Here is a 19,604-nt window from a genome sequence, read left to right on the forward strand (position 1 = left end):
GCTAGTAATGTGGAGCTGAGCCCTGGGGTTATTTGCTGGATGATGCAAGACTTGAACAGGAGATCTCGTGCAAATTCTCAGTCGTGGTTGAGGTCTGCAGTGTGCCCCACTGGGGTGTGGGAGGTGAAGTACTTGGTTACTGTGGCCTTGGCACCCATCATCATTGGTCCAGTTAATGGGAGTTGCAGGATGTTTCACCTGATGGGGGTTGTTGAATTGTCTGCAGTCCTTCCTGATTCCCCTGGGCTGTATGAACCTCTCCTACCTCCTGAATACTCCTGCCACCCATGCCCCAAATGCTTGCCCGCCTCGAGCTGGGTGTGAGTTTGTTGTTTGAAGGAGGGCTAGACTGAGCAAAAACATCCTGTTTTGGTTTAGAATTTCTCTCAACCTCTCTTCCCGCTTTTGATATTTCCCTGAATGATTTTTGGTTTTTGTACATGTGCAAATTATGCTCAGTCTAATCCCTGGGATGCTGGTGGAGGGAGGACAGGAGTGGACTTGCAGACCAGCCTCGCTTTCCCTCCCCCTCCCTAAAAGTGGGTGCTTTGATGCAGCTAAACACCCCATCCTGAGCCTGCCTGAAACTTTGTGTGCTTTGCAAGCAGGTCTTGTCGCTTCGCTCTCTAATAATCAACAGTATTGGTGTAGGTGTATACCTGGGTGTGGGGTTCTGTGAGTTAATCCTCTTTTTCTTTACTACTGGGGCTTTCTAGAGGTTGTTTTTTATGTTGAACTTACTTTTGCTTTTGTCAGCCCTCTCTGGTAGTAATTACTGCCATTATGGCGGGGTGAATATTGTTTAATAGATCAGTGTACAATTAAGAACTGCTTTAAAGTACTGGTGTTAACAATCTTGCATGAATTTCTGCAAGGTGGTTAACTAAGGCTTACAAACTGAAGCTTATTTTGTGTTTGTACTGATGTGCATTACGATGCTTTCTCTGTCTTCCTTTTGGGTCGTGTTTCTTGTAAGCTGTAGGTGCTGGCTGCCTTGCTGCACTGTTCCCTTTTTACCTGTATAAAGGGATTTGTGATAAACCTCTTTTCACTGAGCCTTGTGAGATTCCTTTTTAAGTATTGTTTGTATTGGAAACAGAACTAAAATGAGGATTTCTCTGAGGCTGCAAATGAATCGGCAGCAAAACAAAGAGCAGGACTTCAGATCCATCTTCCAACTTGATTCTGGTGTCCTGTATCGTTAACTTGCAACTCAGCTGAAATCAGTGACATTAAGAATAGCAAATACTCAGTCTAAATCTAGCTATTAATAATGTGACTTTCTTTCTTTTCTTTTAAGGGAGTCCACAAGACGTCCCAGGTGACAGAGATGGTGAAATGAGTTCCAAAAGGTGTCGCACGGAGGAAACTAAAATCTGTGAGAAATGCTGTGCAGAATTCTTTGATCTCTCTGAATTCCTTGAGCATAAGAAAAATTGCACTAAAAATCCACCTGTTCTAATCATGAATGACAGTGAGGGGACAGTACCCCCTGAAAGCTTCTCGGAAGCTTCTCTGGGGAGCTTTCCAAGTGATCGAATGGATAGCAGGGCACGCAAGGACATTCAGGCAAAGGGCTGCACTGGTTCTATGGAAAAGAGAGAAGGAAAAATGGATGCTGAGTCGGTAGGAGGAATGTACCTTAAAATAGAACCCCCTGTTATGCCTGCAGCTCCTGGGCTAAGCTATCTACCAAAATCCAAAGTACCAAACACTAATGTGACTTTGCAGACGATACGTGGCACTAAAGTGGCTGTGAACCAACGGACCTCCGATGCCATCTCCTCTTCAGCAGCCAGTTTTAATGCTATCCCCATGATCCTGGAGCAGCTCGTGTGTTTGCAGCAGCAGCAACTCCAGCAAATTCAGTTGACGGAGCAAATTCGGATTCAGATTGCCATGATGGCTCCCCATGCCCTGCATCCTTCTATAGCAGCTGCTACTGATCCACTAAAAGCTCTGGGCGCTCACATGTCTCAGCAGCTGTCGGCTGCTGTTGCTTTGATCGGACAAAAAGCTGGAAGCCAGAGCCTATCACTGGAATCCTTGAAGCAAGGAAAACTACCTCATTCTAACACTGGCATTGCAGCCGCCGGCTCGCTGGCTGCTGGGCTTTCCTCCTCCTTCCCCTTGAAGCCGGAGGCAAGCAGAGGCCTCCCCAGCTCCATTTCTCGTTTCCCAAATCCTTTGCTACCTCAGACCTCCAATTCAGTCATCTTCCAAAATCCGCTTTCGGCCGTTTCTTCTGTAATAGATTCCTCCAAGAAGGGGAAGGGCAAACCTCCCAACATTAGTGTGTCTGAAAGCAAGCCGAATGCGGAAGAGCCCTTCTTCAAACACAAGTGTAAATTCTGCGGCAAGGTCTTTGGGAATGACAGTGCCCTGCAGATTCACCTCCGTTCCCACACCGGTGAAAGACCCTACAAGTGTAATATTTGTGGTAACCGCTTTACAACCAAAGGAAACCTTAAAGTGCATTTTCAACGTCACAAAGACAAATACCCCCACATAAAGATGAATCCTTACCCGGTTCCTGAGCACCTGGACAATGTTCCCACTAGCACTGGACTTCCTTACGGGATGTCTGTGCCGCTGGATGAGTCTGACCTAATTGTGGATAGCAAACCTCTCCTGACGACTCTGCCTACCTCTGCAGCCACCAGCGCACCTCAGACCGGCTCCAACCTAGCAGGCATTAAGGAGTCCCTGCCCGCTACCTTCTCAAGTGACCTGCAGTCAAGGCCTTCTCCAGAAAGCGAGGGTGGCTCTTCCTCATCAGGGGCAGTTGGTCACGAATCGGGAACAGAGCAGAGCTTGAGTTCACCACAAGCTGCCTGCAGTATGAGCATCTTCCATGTAAGTGGGTCAAACGAGCAAGGCTCAGAAACGTCGAAGCTTCAGCAACTGGTTGAAAATATTGACAAATCCACTGCCGACCCCAATGAGTGCCTGATCTGTCACAGAGTGCTGAGCTGCCAGAGTTCGCTCAAAATGCATTATCGTACTCACACTGGAGAGAGGCCATTCAAGTGTAAAATCTGTGGCCGTGCCTTCTCCACTAAAGGGAACCTTAAAACTCATTACGGTGTTCACCGGGCCAATACTCCTTTGAAGATGCAACATTCATGTCCTATTTGCCAGAAGAAGTTTACAAATGCAGTTGTGTTGCAGCAGCATATCCGCATGCATATGGGGGGACAAATACCCAATACGCCAATGCCAGAAAACACCTGTGACCGTACTGATGTGGATCCTACTGTGGCCGAGAAGAACGGAGACATCAGTCGCCCAGATGAGACTGTGGAAAGCATAGAGATGGAAGAGGACCTGGACTCTCAGGATGGCCCTAGGAGTTCTTCAAAACCTCCTACTCCGTATGATGCACAATCGGAATCGTCAGCCACGGCAGCTGGCTTCTCTGGTATTGCAGCACTGGAAAATCAAATAAAGATAGTCAACTCGGCTTTGAACTTGCAGCGGCAAAGCAGCCAGAAGTCTAGTGACAATGGCTCAGCAGAAAGTGATGGCATGACAAATGATTCGTCTTCTGTGGCAGGAGATCCAGATTATCAGAATGGCAGGAGTCCTGCTGCCTCCGAGTCTGCATCGCTCCAGGCTCTGTCCCCAGCCAACAGCCAAGCTGAGAGCGTAAGGTCCAAGTCACCGAGCTTCAACAATCAAGAAGATACAAGCACGGGAAATAAATCAGAGGGTCCTGAGAATGTTTCTGCAGAAATGGAAGGGGTCATTGGCGCTTTGGATTTAACTTATGGCAGCGTAGGTCGGAAGCTCATTAAAGAAGAACCTGGGTTACACTTTGTAAATGGAGAGTATGGTGAGTAACATGAAATGCTGGCAGTAACTTGGGGTGGGGTAGTAGGACTGGAGGAAGCCCTTCTCTAAAACAACCAACAGGAGTCAAACCTCCTCAGCTTTCCCTTCATCCTTCTTCACCAGTCAAAAAAAACCCAAAGGCACACGCCCTTGAGAGGTTTCCTGGCAGTCAGACTCCTGCTGTCTCCAGCAAGGGGTAGCATAGAGCTCCTTAAAATAAATAGAGGCTGTGCACTTCTTCCATGGGCTCACCTGATACCTCCCTATAGTTCCCTAAAAGATACAGGTTTGTGTTTCATGGAAAAATGTTTAACCCAAGAGTTAAAACTGTGGAATCTCTGTGGGGTTTTAGAGCTCTTTAGCATTGAGGCTGAAGTTGATCTAAATCTGACCAGGAAGTGAGGCTTTCTGACTTCTAAGCTCACCAACAAAAATTGGGATGAGCTGATCTCTTTCAGAGTATACTAACAGCCCCTACCACATATCCTTGGAGGAATTTGCAGTTATGTTCTTTGGGCATATGTAGCATCAAAGCCATGGCCTATGGTACCTTAGCCAGATTTAAGCTTGGAAGCAGAAGGAGTTTGGGATAAACGTTATCTTTGCTTTCTTTCCAGGTCGAAGTAGTATTCCAGCTGCTTTTGTTAGAGCTCCACCAGCCCTCATAAAAATGGAGATGCCCAGCGAGCGTCCCATTAGCACTAGCCATTTCATTGGCCCACCAGCTCTCTCCCCTGGTGTTGCCCCTCTCCTTGTGCCACGACCGAAATTCTGCCGTCCCGCCAAACAGCACATCTGCACTACGTGTGGGAAGAACTTCTCCTCTGCCAGCGCCCTTCAGATTCATGAACGGACCCATACTGGTGAAAAGCCATTTGCCTGCACCATCTGTGGGAGAGCCTTTACGACAAAAGGAAACCTGAAGGTAAACTGGCTCTTAAGCTGTGATTTACTTTGTCAGGGAAAGTCATACCAGGGAGGGAAAGACCATTCCTAATATTTGTTCTGCCTTTGGTGAAAACTTTAATTTTTATTCCAGTTTGTCAAGTTGTTTTCTTTGACTTCTGTCTCTCCTTCCTGAGTTTCTTCCCACAACTTGCTGAACTGTGTATGGAGATTGCCCACAGAAGTCTTTGCTACTGTCCTTGACTTTTCCTTTTTGGATGGTAGGAGAGGCTTAGCCCTTACTAAGCAGATTGCTTTATTTTTGCTTGGAGTTGGATGTGTCAAAACAAACATTTCAAAGACCAAATGCTACAAAATGATGCCTATAGAATACTTGTGTTACACTGTGCTACTTGAAACGCCATAAGGACAAAGAGGGATAAAACTGAGAGGATAATCCTGAGATGGCACAAACTACATGGGGATTTTGTGTCTAAACACTTGCTGAAGATGTCCTGCAAGCCTGTCCTTGTTGTCAGATTCATCTATTTGCCCTGTAAGAGACTTGCAGCTCCCCCGCTCACACAGAAGCTTTTCACTTCCCATGAGAACCTCTTCAGGCTCTTCAGTTGTCTTGCATAAATGCTGAAGGGGAGGGAAAATAGTCTGCAGTTTGTGAACAGTCGCTTGCTGGAAGTCTAGCAGTATGTTTGTGGTGTGGAAGATTTTAAGTTAGGTGTAACCTCTCTTCCAGATTCCTTGGTGAGTTGTTCTGGGGGGTTTTTTGCATTAACTAGTTTTGAGTGGGTGTTGTGGTTTGGTGTGTCTTCGTACCCACCCCAGTGTAGTCTGTTCACGGCAAATAATGTGGCTTTTAACTGTTTGGAGGAGAGAGGGGCATCTTTGCCAAATCACTTATAAGAAGCATAAAAACACAGTCCTACAAGCAATTCAACTTTAAATTCTAAGAGCCATGGTGATGTCAGGCAGTAGAGTGGTTGTATCTTACACATGCCAGGAAGAGAACAAAGTAAGGCAAGAACTAGCCAGGTTAAATATGGAGCATACGTGACTTCCTTTGAGCAACTTGGCTGTAAGCAAAGTAGAACTTGGGTATACCGTAAAGGAACTGCAGCATTAACGATTCTCTTTACTTTTTTCCTCTCTGGAAGGTCCATGTAGGAACTCACATGTGGAACAACTCTGCCAGGCGGGGAAGAAGGCTTTCAATTGATAACCCCATGGCTCTACTGGGGAATGATCCCAAGAAGGTATCTGAAATGTTTCCAAAGGATATAATGCCTCCTTCCGTGAGCATTGACCCCACAGTATGGAATCAGTATGCAGCGGTACTCAGCAATGGCATAGCAATGAAGACTAACGAGATCTCGGTGATCCAGAGCGGTGGCTTACCTACCCTTCCAGTCACCATTGCGGGGGGTTCGGCAATAAATACTGCTACAGTCTCCAAAATGGATGGGACCCAGTCTGGGACTGGTTCTGAGACGGAGAAGTCCAGTGGTGCTGCTGCAGACAATGTGCCAAAACACCAGTTCCCTCACTTCATGGAGGAGAACAAAATCGCTGTTAGTTAAAAACTCTAGTGAAGTTGACGTACAGAAAGAACAAATATATATATACGCAAACTTATATTTTTAAGAGATTCCACTTCAGCCTCCTATTTTCCTATTGACGTGCAAATGATTTTATGGTTGTCTTTGTAAGAGTTGCCCAGAGTACAATCATGATATTGCTTTGCAAATAGTAAATAATAAAGAATAGGATTTCCTTCTATTTGGAAAGATGCGGGTCTTGCAAAGTAGTTCTTAAGTGTGACTTTAACGTGTACAGCCTTACAGAAGTTTCTTCAACTTGAAATTCCAAAGGTTAGAATATTTACCTCTTTGTTTAGAGTGAAATACTTGGGGGTTTTGAATAGAGTGGAAATGACCTACTGTTGATGGAAAAGCTTCTATTTACTGGTGAGAAATGAAAACTATTAATGCGGGTAAATATCCTAGAATGTCTGCCACCCTCGTAGAAATAGTTTTTCTGTTTGGATTTTTGGCTCTGTGTGGTTTCTGAATGTACTTTTTTTGCTATAATGGCTATAAAAACTACACATTTTTTTTAATTCCTTTTTTGCCTCAAGTTCTATGAAAAAGAAGTTGTTATTCTTCTTTCATGACCGCTCCTAAGGAATTAATTCTCTGTACTGTTGACTGCTGCTTATTTAATACTTACTACTAGGACAGTCCTTCAAGTAGAGTGCCAAAATTCCTACTTCCAAAGATGTGCAGTTTTTCCTAGATGTTTTATTTCAATACCGAGAGCCCCAAACAAGCATGGGTGGGTATGTATATACTTTGGTTTTATTATTTCCTCTCTTGAAAGGGAAGACTTGCCTTGGGAAGTCAGGTCTAAAAGCTCTGCAAGGAATCTCAGGTGACTGTTGCAATTGGGCATGGGAACTGGTTTCCTTAGCAAGAGACTTTTTTATTTTTAATTTTTTTTTTCTTTGGGTAATTTAGAAGCTCAGTCTGTGTAAACCTGTATTTAAATATGAAGTATTCATGCTTAGGTTAAATGTTTTGTGGGTTTTTGGATGGCATTCCTACTCCGGTCATTAAGTTTCTTGGTGGTCTGTGAACTTGCATTCTACCAAACTGGTAATTAATGATCCATGTGTATTGTATGAAGGTTGCTGGGATAGTCATCTGGATTCTAAGTTATCTACCTCATTTTTTCCTTTTGTAGTTGTAGTGACTATTTTTCTATTAATGACCACTGTAATGAACTGAGATTCAAGCAGATGCTTCCATGCACTATCTGAAACCAAAATCTGATGTATTAGTGGAAGCACCTGAAGACTTGCTGGACTGACCTTTCACTATTCCTCTAACGTCTGCTGGAACTGTGTGTGTAGTGGGATCTAAACCAGACTGGAAAGTGAGCATTTGGTATGGAAGGACTGAACGATGGAAAGAAAGAAGTCTAGTTGTTTGACTACAGAAAATCTTCAAGTCCAGTCTCCCTTGTGGAAGGCCCCAAAAATGCAGATTACCAAAAGTTTGTGTAATGTTGTTGCACCTGATTCTTGCTTATGATCTCTGTATGCCGAGTTGTGCCTTTCCTGCTGGACTTGTAAGTAAGAACATACCAGTACCTGTTTACACTGTAAAATGGATATTGTTACATAGACCATGCAAAAGGCATCCCAATTGTCAAGTTTTCTGCATTGTGAATGTATGACTTTTAAGAACTCTGTAGTTTTGAGTATCTACTGATGCGTTTCTGTTGACATTTTGAGAATAAATTTTGGGATGGCTTTTTCACACTTAGTGCTTAAATTTTTCTGGCAAAACGTTTGTCATCTGAAGAGGAAATTCAGTACGCAGCGTGGGGTCTCCAGTGGCTTTTTAAAATATATGATCCAAGGTTCTGGTTTGGATTGTTACTTAAACCAACAGAAACTAGGTAGCAGTGCAGGAGTCTCTAGATCAGTTTCTTGGGAACAGTTAGGGTCCGATACAGGGATTGGTATTTGCCAGGGATGTTGATTCCCACACTCAAATAGAATTACAGTAATATATGTGGTAATTACTCTCCTGTGATTGTGCTAGAAAGGGGAAGGAATACTGCTATCAAATTGCCAGTGCCTGAGGATGCTGGCTGTATAGAAAAATGATAATTAACTTCTAAAGAGCAAAGGAGCACGGTTCTGAAACAGCCCTGATATAATGGAAAGCGGTGAGACTGACACATTGGCTAGTTCAGGTTGTGAGTATCTTGTGCTGGGGAGGTGATGGTGCAGTACCAGTGCCTCCTTCCAACATGGGAACACCCATGCATGACCCGCAAGGCTCATGCTTGGGAGCGGAATAAAGGGCAGAAAGGAAATGCGTGCTTGCTCTCCACAAGCTCTGGAGAAATGAAAAAAGAAGGGCTGGGGAGGACAGGACCAGGTGTGAGGTGGTCCAGGAAGATGGGTAAAAAAAAAAAAAATTAATATTGGTGCAGAAGGAAAGGTACCAATGCATGGTGGATGTGTGGGGTGGTAGAAAGCACACACAACTAGTCTACACAGAGCATGTGTTTTTGAAAAGCAGCACTATAGTTCTAGGAGGCAAAGTATTTGGGGCAAGAGAAGACATGGCCCTTTTCTACTCAGTGAAGCCAAGGCCCTGTGATCTGAACCATGACGGATGAGGAGCATAGCAAGAAGTCGCAGTGGTGGTAAGTAAAAGTAAACTATACACTGATGGCAGCATGAGTACTGTTCTCAACGACTGAGCTTACAACCTGCTCTGGGAGTGGTGTTGCTCTGTATGGGCTTGCTGCCAGAGCCGCTGTTCTGTCCCTTCAAGCTTTGGGCTGCGTTTCTGGCTGGTTCCCTACGCTGAGGGTGCTGGGTACCCTACGCAGGACATGCTGCCTGTGCAGGACTACCTGCAGCAGCACTAGGAGCAATGCAGTGTAAAAGAGGAGGTGTTGGGTTTACAGGACAGGTGTATCGCATCCGAAGACCTGCCCTAACTGGGAAATCTGATCTTCAGCATGGGCCAGCTGTGGGTATTGTGAAAAAGTGGCCCGGCTTCAAAAGAACCTGTGGTGATAAGGCTGCTCTGCACTGATAGCTTGATACCAAGTGGTATCGTCATGCCATGAAAATATGTCAGCGGCAGGAGGAGACAAGCAGTTTTGCTAGCAGGAAGCCAACACAACCTGCTGTTCTGGGGCTTTGCACTTTGGCAGGATCTGTTAATGTCTCCTCAGCCAAACAGCTCCTGAAGTTTGGGGTCTCTTTTTCTCTTAAATGTAGACCCTGAGACTGGCCCATGAGGGCTGAGTTCACATTACAGCTTTACCTCAAAAGGTGCCAAGCTGTTGGGCTCTGCCTTTTCATGACATTCTACTGGAATGTAATTATTTATTTAGACCTCTGCTGCTTTTAACTGTATCGGTCAACAGGTTGGAAATCAAGGGGATATAAGGAGTGAGGAAGAGTTCATAAAAGCATGAGCTGTGGTCTAGAAATAAAATGTCATGAAAATGTGGGAAACCAGGACAAGAGGTTTTGGAAGATGGTTGTACCATATCCTGCAGCATAGGGAATAGGGTAGGCACCCTATTTGCTATGGGGAATAGGGTAGGCACCGCTGGAGCCTGCCTTGACCTGGCAGACAGCAGAGAAAATGGAAATGATGGGACTTGGTGGAGTCACTACAAGGCTTTACTCTCCAGGCCACAGTGTCAAGCTCTCGCTGTGCCCAAGGTTGCGTCTCACAGCTTGGTGACAAGGCAGCTCCAGGCTGGAGCGTAACAGGATCCCTAGCTAAGCTGCTGTGGGCAAGTCATGGATCTTATCACAAAACTTGAAGAACAGATAGGAACTATCTGACCACTGTCCCCACAGCAGAAAGCAGGCTGCGCCATAGGGATATTTCTGTATTTCTGCTGGGGAGGAGACTGTTTCTGAAGCAAGCACATCTGGGAATTAGCTGCTCTCCCATGTACAGAGAGCTGAACAAACACCTGAAACTCAGCATGGTGGAACTTGCACTGGCAAGTGTGTACATTTTACAGTAACATTGCATCTTAACAATTAAAAAGACAGCTGATTCTCTTCTTCCTTATGCTGATGTAAATTAGGAACAATTTTACTGAAGCTAGCATAGCTACACTGGTGTGAGAGCAGAAGTGAGCATGGTATGCGAGCTGTCACAGCTCATTAGCCTCTCTGCTTGCCTAAAGGACTCCCCTGTTATTATTTGTTATTGCTTACTTTGCTCATCGCATAGAGGATTTGCCCTGGCTGTTGCTTTTGTAAAAGTAGCATGTTTACTTGCATGAGCTGAGGTAAAGACTGGCTTACTTAAAATGTTAAATTTCAACTTAAAAGTTGCATGGCTTTTAAAAAAATAGAGGGATGCATTAGGTTTACTTTAATGTATTAGCTCTATTCCTCTAAAGAAACAGTTCCCTTGACCTACCCTTTCTGTTCAAAACTTTCTAAAAAGTCAGTGGGAACTTTGAGGAGTGAGTTTGACTGAAAATCATGTTGATCATCAACCCTAGGCTGAGCTCATTAAGGCTGATTGCCTTTCCAACAGCTGGCAGCGAGAAGGTGGGAGCCTTCCCAGGGTTGCTCCTAAGTATACCTGGAGCAAAGCATAAATGACCCTTAAGCTTGGTTCCGTAGAGAGGAAAGGTTGTGGTTGATATGCTTGGGCTGAGGTGGGGGCAGAGAGAGGTTGAAACAAAGGGATAGGGATAACAGGGATGAGTATTGCTGTATTTCCCACCCTGATCCACACCCCCCGGTTGAAAACCATTGTGCTTGCTGCAGGGTTTGCAGTACATTGGGAATCAGGAAAGATGTTGGCTTCTGTTTGCAAAACAACTTAGGCAGGAAGCCTTCTTAGTGTCTGTGATTATGAGGTTACTGTTAGGGTGCTGAGGCTTTCTCAGTCTGTTTTTGTGTTGTGTGCTCAGGCCAAAGCTCTTCTCTGCATGCACTTCCCAGCGCCTTGCCCACTCAACGCTCACCGGTGAGTGCTCTACGTTACTGGCATGTGGGTGAGCTCTGAACTCGTGTTTGACTTCAGCTCACATTCATTGCTGACCTAGAAAAGTCTCTTATTGCACAGCCACAGCAGGACAGGAAACATAACTCAGAGGCAGAGAAAAGAACCAGCAATTGCACACTCCTGTCTACTATCATATTATCTATTCCATTATTTCATTTAGTATTTTTTGTACTTTTGAGATGATTTCTTATAAAGTGCAATACTTTTTAAAGATTTTGATTGCTATTAATACCACTGATACTCAAAGCTGCCATACAGATGCTGATTTTTTTGAAAGTATGCTTTTTAATGCCTATTATAACTTAATTATGTGCTGGACATCCCAGACAATCTAAAGCAGCATCCCTCTCCTTTCAAACTTCTTTATTAGTCTCTCTCAGTTTTCCATCTTCAGTCTCAAGATTAACTTCTCTGAAGTTTCTACTTTGTGCAGAAAATGTCTTGATTCAGAATGAGAACAGGTGGATCTCATTGTTTGCCTTATTTTCCAGTACTTGGTTTAGGAAAATCCAGATGTTACTGAAGGTTAGTATGAAAGTGACTAAAGAAATTAAAAAACCAAGTCAAGTAAAATTCACAGCACCTATATATATATATGGAGGAAGAGGTGTTGTCTATAATGTTAACACAATACCTAGAAGAATAAGAGAAAAAGGGAAGAACGGGCTGAAATGTAAAGACAGCAACCTCCAGCAGCAATGGGCATCGGTGCAGGGTCAGGAATACAAATCCACTCTTGAACTGTTTGAATCTCTTAACAGTCACCGCTTCTGTACACTTGGAAGTGTGAAAGCCATCTCTGCTGAGAATATGCTGTCAAACCGATGTTGTCTAAGGGACTGCTGGAGCAGGAGGGAAAGGGGAAGAGGCTGAAGCCTGTCTGCCTGCAGGGAGGTGTTCCCAGCAGCGGGCTTTGGTGGGCAGGTACCGCACGTGAGCACACATGGTAGGTCAGGATGCCTCCGTGTTCCTTCTCAGTCTTGTTGAGCAGGACATATTGAACAGAACGAACAAATCCTTTGTGAAAAGAGTTTGGTAACTGTTGTGTAGAGATGTTCCTGTGCTTTTGCTTACATAGGTTTAGGGGCAAATAGGATTTAAAGCATAAATAAGATACCAGTTAAGTAATAACGATCTTGTCTAGACTTCAATCAGCTCATTTAAACTTTCAGATTAAAAAACCAAACCAAAACAAAACCCCAACCAACCAAACCCAACAAAACCAAACAAAACAAAAATACCAAACAAACTACTAAACTGTGAACTGACCAAAAGTCAAAGCACCTGGTTCATAAAACGATAAGAATGTGAGGACCAGGTGCACAAAACAGTGTGTGTTGTGAACAGAGAGGTGATGCGGGTGGAACAAATGGGGTAAAGTAACTATTTGACAAATAACCTGTATTCCTAGTATAGTAATATGGAATATACCCTGAAACCTTGTATGCATATTATCTTCCCAGATCCTCACAGCTTTGCAGTCCTGTGTACATGGTGGCAGAGGATGCTTTTAAATCACGTTAACCGAAATGGCTTAACAGCCCTTTACAGTCCTGTAGATCCACTTTGCAAAGTTTATTTTAGAAAAATTTGTCTCCACGTGGTCTACATGTTCAGAATACCAAACATATAATTAAAAATCATTTTTTTGACACACTGATTTTTTTTCTGTGAAACCAGTTGGTTACTTAGGTCCTTAAAGTTCAGCACACATTCAGGTGATTTGCTGACTTGGGGTACCTATATCTCTGTATGTATTAAAATTACTTGACCCCTCAACTCGTGATGTCCAGATTTGGAAAAAAATCATATTTCTTTATTATCTGTTCTTCCCCATCAATCCTTTCAGTCTCAACTGATAAAATAACCACTTTATGTAGGTTGTTTTTTGGTTTTGGGGTTGGTTTGGGGTTTTTTTTTGTAAACTTTGCAAATCTAAAATATGTAACAAATACCAATTCTCAGTTTATAGCTTTACATTTTTTTATCACACCCATGGGAAGTGTAACACAAACAAAAATCAGTGCGGTAAGAATTCATAAAACAGCAAATAGCAAAATCATTTCAAGAGCTAACAAAAATAAAACTGATTTTATTTATCTAGAAAGCTGCACCTTTTTCTTTCTTATATTTGTCAGCCATCCCAGTTGAATGACACTTTGACTATCATTGTTTTGAAAATTAGGGACTGAAGGGTTGTTTTCTTCTTGATCTGCAACATATAATTGTGTAGGGGAGAAAAAGATCCTATACAAATACTGCACTTCCTCAGATCAACATGAGAAGTATCTGCTCTGAAACTTCATTATGAGAATGCCAAATGTTCCCTCGATAACGGAGCCTGTGGCAGTATGAGCTTTATTGTAGTTTCCCTTAGCAAGTGTTGATGGATTTATGGAGGGCTTCATTAAATATCGGCTTAAAGGATATCCGCTATCGCCCACTTGTCAAAAGAAAAAATAATATCAAAGCCATCCGTGCAGATCAGAGATGCAGGTGTTAACAGTGCATTATAATCTGGTAGTGTTTAACTTGCCAATTAATTGCAGTAGTCTTGTCTGAGTTCAGACATTTAAAAGATAAATTTAAAAGATGAATGCATCTTGTGTAGGCTTAGGGCACATGTACACGGATGCCATATTGCTAATGATTCTTGCTTCGGCATCCCAGTTCACGTTTGCGTTTCTCTTACTAAAATGCTCCTTCCTAGCAATGAGTGTGTGCGTGCAGCCGCTAAGCCCTGGGAACGGGCAGCTTTGGCACGTTTCCTCTTATTTTGAGGGATTGAATGTCATAGTCCGAGCCTGTTTCAGTACTGCCTTGAGAGAGAGTGATGTTTCACCGCACCAAACCCACCTCTTTCCTTGTCATCTGTGGGAATGAGTCAGTGTAGCATGGGGATATACCACGGCGAACAGGCTGCCTGCTGCACAGTTACTGCATGACTGCAAGTTTTCAAGCCCTTAGCAACCAAATCCCAACTCCTGCACGCTCGCCTTCCTTACAAATGGTGCAGTTGCAAACATGGCTCTGAAACAAAGCTCAACACACCATGTGCAATGGGCTACATTGTCAGACAACGAAGGTGCACCCTGGTATTTGTAAAACACGCACTTATGAAATCAGATAATAACAGGTACTAATAATAATGTCACAACCTGAATTGCCTGTGGAATTATAAACATTTTGTGCAACCAGTTACATACCTACAGGCTGAGCCATCTCCTTAGATGTCAGAATTACCCATCATTTGATGCTCATGTTTAGGGGAAAAAATAAATAAACAAAGCAAGCAAAAGCAAATGTCGTTCCAAAATTGAATTAATCTTCCAGCATATAGAAAGTCAAACAGAATATTATTGTTCTGACCAGTGTTCATCCGGCAAAAACCACCAGAGGCCTATGCATAAAAAAATCATTTATTTAGTAGCACAACTAAAATGAAAGAAAATTTATAGCATATTGTGCTAAATAGGTAATGAGTATAATTTGCAAGTGCATTGTCAAAACCGCCATCCATTGTTCGAGTGGGAAACTGGCACTAAGGACATGCTCCTTGGAGGAATATAGGCACACCCCCAAACCACTGTTTATTTACATGCTTTTTAATCAGTGGAGCATAGAGACCTGGATGCATTTGAGGATCAGAGAAACACATTGGAAAGCATCAGCTGTGGGTGAAAAGCGGATTCACGGGCAGAGAGGAGGAGGCAAACCTGTGGGGATGAGGAGGTGGCCGTGCTCTGTGACACAGAGTTGCAATGGAGAAGTGCAGGAGAAAGGCAAAAAAGGCTGGAAGGCTCACTTCCAAAACACTGGGAACCACAACAGTGAAGGCTCATGGACAGAGAAGTTTCTGGTTTGATTTAGGCATGCCCCACCAGCCAGTTGTGTCCATAGGCTGCGCTTTGCCAGACTGAATTTTCACTTGTCTTTGCAAACGTGAATGGCAGATCACAAGATATTCAGGAATACTCAGTGCATAAAACATAATCCATAAAACCAGTGTGCATGCACTGCCTGCTCTGGAAAAAGATACTAAATCACTCCAATCAACAACCCAGTAGTTTTGTACAACCCTTCGCATTAAAAATGGGGGATCAACCTTAGACTTGCCAATAAACAATTTCTGGTTTTGAAATGGAATCTATAATGTGCAGTGATGAAAACGCTGACAGCATCTGATAAACTTTCCCTAAAAAAAACAGCCTCAGAGGAGGCCAAGTGGTCCAGAATGGGTTCTATGACAGATCACTTGAGGAGGGGAGGGAATAAAACACTTCTTACTGCAGTGTTAATTTAATCATGTGGGCAAAAAGAGTCCTGGGAGAAAAAAACATAGATAATGATTTAGAATTATGGAAAGTAAATCAGCTCCTTGACGGGTTCTATGACGGATCACTTGAGGAGGGGAAGGAATAAAACACTTCTTACTACGGTGTTAATCTAATCATCTGGGCAAAAAAAAAGTCCTGGGAGAAAAAACATAGATAATGATTTAAAATTATGGAAAGTAAATCAGCTCCTTTTAATTACCCGTTGTGTGGTATGAATTCTGCAGCTTGCAGGGCTCCTTTGTGAGCTTCAAGTTCTGTGCTTACAAAAATTGAGCATTAGAAAAACAAGCCACTGGCATCAGGAAAACCAAGATATGTTTTATTTCACTTGATTTAACAAATCTAACTTCTCAGTCTGAGGCAGGAGATTTTCCCTCGGGCATTCCTTCTCAACAGGCGAATGAAAATCAAAGGCTCAGGAATCAGGGGAGTGCATGCCTGCTGTGAACAGTGAGATCACATCTTTATAGCAAATGTAATGCTATGCAAGAAATATGTCAAGGAGTAGGTTTAGCCTATTGGGCTACAGCCTAGTCTAGATCTTTCATAGTGATTTTCTAACTAAAAATCCAAAGCATTACAATACAAGGCAGAATAGAAGAGTGCCTGTAAGGGATGCTTTGAAAGTTTGTTTGAATCCCAAGATGCTGCAGAGTAAGTCTGCAGGCTACATTATCACTGTCGCTTGATTTCTATCACCGTTTGCCAAGTTTACTATCCCTGATTATGCAGATACATATAAACCTGGCTGTGCATCCCTTTGCTCTTCCTTCAGAATTACTGGAATTGAGAAGCACTGTATGACAGTCAGTTCTTTCTCCTCCCATGCTCTTGTGGCAGAGTTGGGTCATGTGCAGAAATGATGTGAAAGAAGTTTAGCTGCTCCATGTAAAGGAGGGATGTCATTCATTTTTGTTTGAAACATAAAGATAACAAGGGCCAAAATGTGGTGCTTGAGAGAATGTTGGCCATGTTAAAATTCAGTGCTACTTCCACCTCAAAGCAAGTAATAGTGACATTTGATAAGTTTTAGTTTAGAAGTAGAGCCTCGAGGGTGGTGGCTAGGATTATCACTACAGCCAGTTACAGCATTAGGCCAGTGGTTTTGTGGCCATGGTGTTATCCCTCGTGACAGTCAAGTACAACATCCTGTTTAGGTTCTGCAGTTGCTCCTTTTATTAAATTATCATTTGTATTGTATTCTATCATCATATCTTTTCTCTCATAAAAAACAAATCTGCAGTTGAATATGAGGAAAAAATGGAGCAAATACATTTCATGAGCTAAATATTTGTGGGAGGAGAAGGGATTTCTATTTCTACTTGAGTTATCCCCATGAGTGGATAAGAATAGTAGATTGAGAAGTAAGAAATTAAAACATGGTATTGCTATGTTGAAATACAGTCTAAAAGTCAGTTCTACAAGCATTTGAAGTAATAAGACTGCCGTACTCAAAGGCATTGAAAATACCTACCTAAACATTCTCAGTACTGGTGCCTGAAACTGCTGTAACTATTAATTACGTTGCAGTAATGTCCTCATTACAAAATGTCAGGATGACTCTGCTTCAACCGTAAAGAAAAAAATTAAATGACAGTTGCAGTTTTTGTGCTGGTGTAATCCATAGTGTAACCTGAGCTAGAACGCAGTGAGGGCAGGAAAGAGCTACCCAGAAATCTGATGTGACTTGCTCTTTTTTGCTCTTCTTTTTTTACATATATTATTTGTTTCTCTTTTTTTAATAGTCCTCATTTTTAACTGGGAAAGTACTGACTATTATTTAAGGTTGTCTTGAGCGAATTTTAAGTTATTTGCAAACACCTCAACTTAAAAAAAACAGACACTGAGTTTGACACGTGCTACTTTTTACTATGTTAAAACCAACAGTGATTTTGAACTTAGACTCAGGTTTACCCACTCATTCTCTGCTCTTGGTCATTGTGACTGTGGTATTTTAGTTGCACAGAACCACTTTAGACTGACTGCAGGCAGATGAGATCTGGCAGCCCAGGATAGCAGCTGTGGGGAGTAGCTACAACAACTCAATGAGACGCACGTGATAGGGGGTCTAAATAAGGCTGCCATGTGTAAGTCGACATGGTGAGTCTTTGCTTAGTGATTATTTCCAAGCAGGTCATTTGTTAAATGAAGGATTTGCAGACTCTTTGCAAAGGGATGAGAAATAAGCTGGCCGTGCATTAGAAAGGTTCAGATTTTGTGGTGACCAGGACTGCAGAGTAAGATGCTGAGATGGATGCACAGCTCTATTTCATGCGATCCTTATCTGCACTGGGCATTTCCGCCATCTGTGTAGGTGCACCAGTGTAAATCTTGGTGGTTTTGAACAGGAAGAAGCTATGCTGGCACGAATGGCAGCCTAGAGCAGGTTTGCTGCCCTTCCTGGTTGGCTAAGCAGGTGGCAGGGGCAAACTCGGGTGGGCAGTGTCCACGACGGCGACAGCAGTTGTACCAAAACAGTAACCTGGATACTATCAGCACCCACGGGCACCTGCCCACTACGGCCACACCACAGCTACTGCTCAGTGCAGGTGAGGCTTCGGTTACAGAAAACATCCAGCACCCACGTTACGATTGTCCTTGAGGCAAAGACAGCTGAAGAAGCTCCTGGTCCAAGGCCATGCCCTCCCAAGGCTGCAGCTGCTGGGCTATTTGCAGGCTGCGCTCACCATCCAGATCCTCAATGGAATTTGATTGAAATAAATAAGTAAAGGGATGCTCCCAGACAGATGGTTTTTGTAAAACCAGTCCCTTTGTAGAGTTGATGTGGAGCACAACCACACAGAGAGGAAAATGCCACAGGGGAGTGATGAAGAGGGAGGAAGTATTTTCAAAAGCGTGGGGGCTGGCTCCCCATCGACCTGCTGTGACACTGTGTGACATGACAGGGAGCTATCGCCAAACCAGTTACACTGTCTGAGGCAATTTTTCTTTGTTACTATTACTGATATTTTCTCAATCACTTGTTGACTTGAGCCCAGCTCCCACCAGGCTGGCAGCGCAGTTTCTGGCGGCTGACCAGGTACCATTAACCCTGTTAGACCTCCCTATTTGTGGTTTTCTGGGTGTAATTTAATGTTGCATGTTTTAAGAAGGATGTGTTATATGAATATTTGTCTTGACCAATTTTTTTTTTGGTGACAGTATCACTCGGACAGTGTACTTCATTTGAACAGGAACAGTACCGGTTTCTAATCCTCCTTACAGCTTTGCCACAGGGAATTTTGGTTTTTGTGTTTGAATGAAGAGTAAGGTAAACAGCATGAAAGGCACATGGGCTTGAGGTGAGCAGGGTGTCCAGTTCTTGAAGGATTTCTTTGCTTTCTTGTTTATGGCCAAGAAGAACGTGAAGACATGGAGGTGTCAGGAGGAAAACGCAATGGAGGTAGAAGAGCTGGAGTGAAGCAAGATGAATGGATGGAGAAGACGGAACAGGAGTCAAAGGCACATTGGGCAGAGTTTAGCTGGGTGAGGAATATGAAACAACCAGTGGGAAAGATTATGGTGGCATCCAGGAGCCCTGTCTGATCAAATACAAAATGTACCAGGCTAAGCACAGAGCTTCTGCCCCCAGTGCTTAACAGGAATCTGATTTGTACGCTTAGCTTCAGTGAAGATGTAGTCACTGTGATCGTAATGAAAAGATTGCGGTCATGAACAGAATAGAAATGCTGGAGCCATTTGGGCCTGGATTTGCAGAGGAAATCTGAATCAGGATCCAGAAACGAGCATCGCCAGGAGCGGGCGCAGGTCACCCAGCAAGAAGGGTGTGAGCAGCGGCCCTGTAAAACACAGGCCTGTAACGACGCTGGGGGCACGGTATAAAGGGGAGATGTCTCACACCCCTACGCCGTGGGCCTTGTGCTCGAGGCGAAACACGGGAGGGCGCGGCTGCAGTGGGGCCGAGGCCGGCGGTGGCAGTGCGGCAGCGCTGACCCCC

The 19,604-nt window shown here is 43.6% G+C and overlaps 1 protein-coding gene across 1 annotated transcript; it reads left to right on the plus strand.

The window, feature by feature from the left end:
- Positions 1 to 1,305: 1,305 nt before the first annotated feature.
- SALL4 (spalt-like transcription factor 4) lies at positions 1,306 to 8,056 on the plus strand. The gene is made up of 3 exons (XM_010146472.1): positions 1,306 to 3,835; positions 4,452 to 4,759; positions 5,892 to 8,056. Exons 1-3 carry the CDS (start codon positions 1,339 to 1,341, stop codon positions 6,312 to 6,314), a joined length of 3,228 nt encoding a protein of 1,075 aa, XP_010144774.1. The 5' UTR covers positions 1,306 to 1,338; the 3' UTR covers positions 6,315 to 8,056.
- Positions 8,057 to 19,604: the final 11,548 nt, after the last annotated feature.

The sequence above is a fragment of the Eurypyga helias genome, unplaced genomic scaffold (assembly GCF_000690775.1).
Source record: "Eurypyga helias isolate BGI_N326 unplaced genomic scaffold, ASM69077v1 scaffold29672, whole genome shotgun sequence".
In the NCBI taxonomy this organism is placed as follows: Eukaryota; Metazoa; Chordata; class Aves; order Eurypygiformes; family Eurypygidae; genus Eurypyga; species Eurypyga helias.

What these genes read in the sequence shown, in the direction of transcription:
- SALL4 (XM_010146472.1), top strand. Translation starts at nt 1,339, where the DNA reads ATGAGTTCCAAAAGGTGTCGCACGGAGGAAACTAAAATCTGTGAGAAA. An exon ending in CTTTGTAAATGGAGAGTATG is followed by an intron (nt 3,836 to 4,451) that starts GTGAGTAACATG and finishes CTTTCTTTCCAG; the next exon opens with GTCGAAGTAGTATTCCAGCT. An exon ending in CGACAAAAGGAAACCTGAAG is followed by an intron (nt 4,760 to 5,891) that starts GTAAACTGGCTC and finishes CCTCTCTGGAAG; the next exon opens with GTCCATGTAGGAACTCACAT.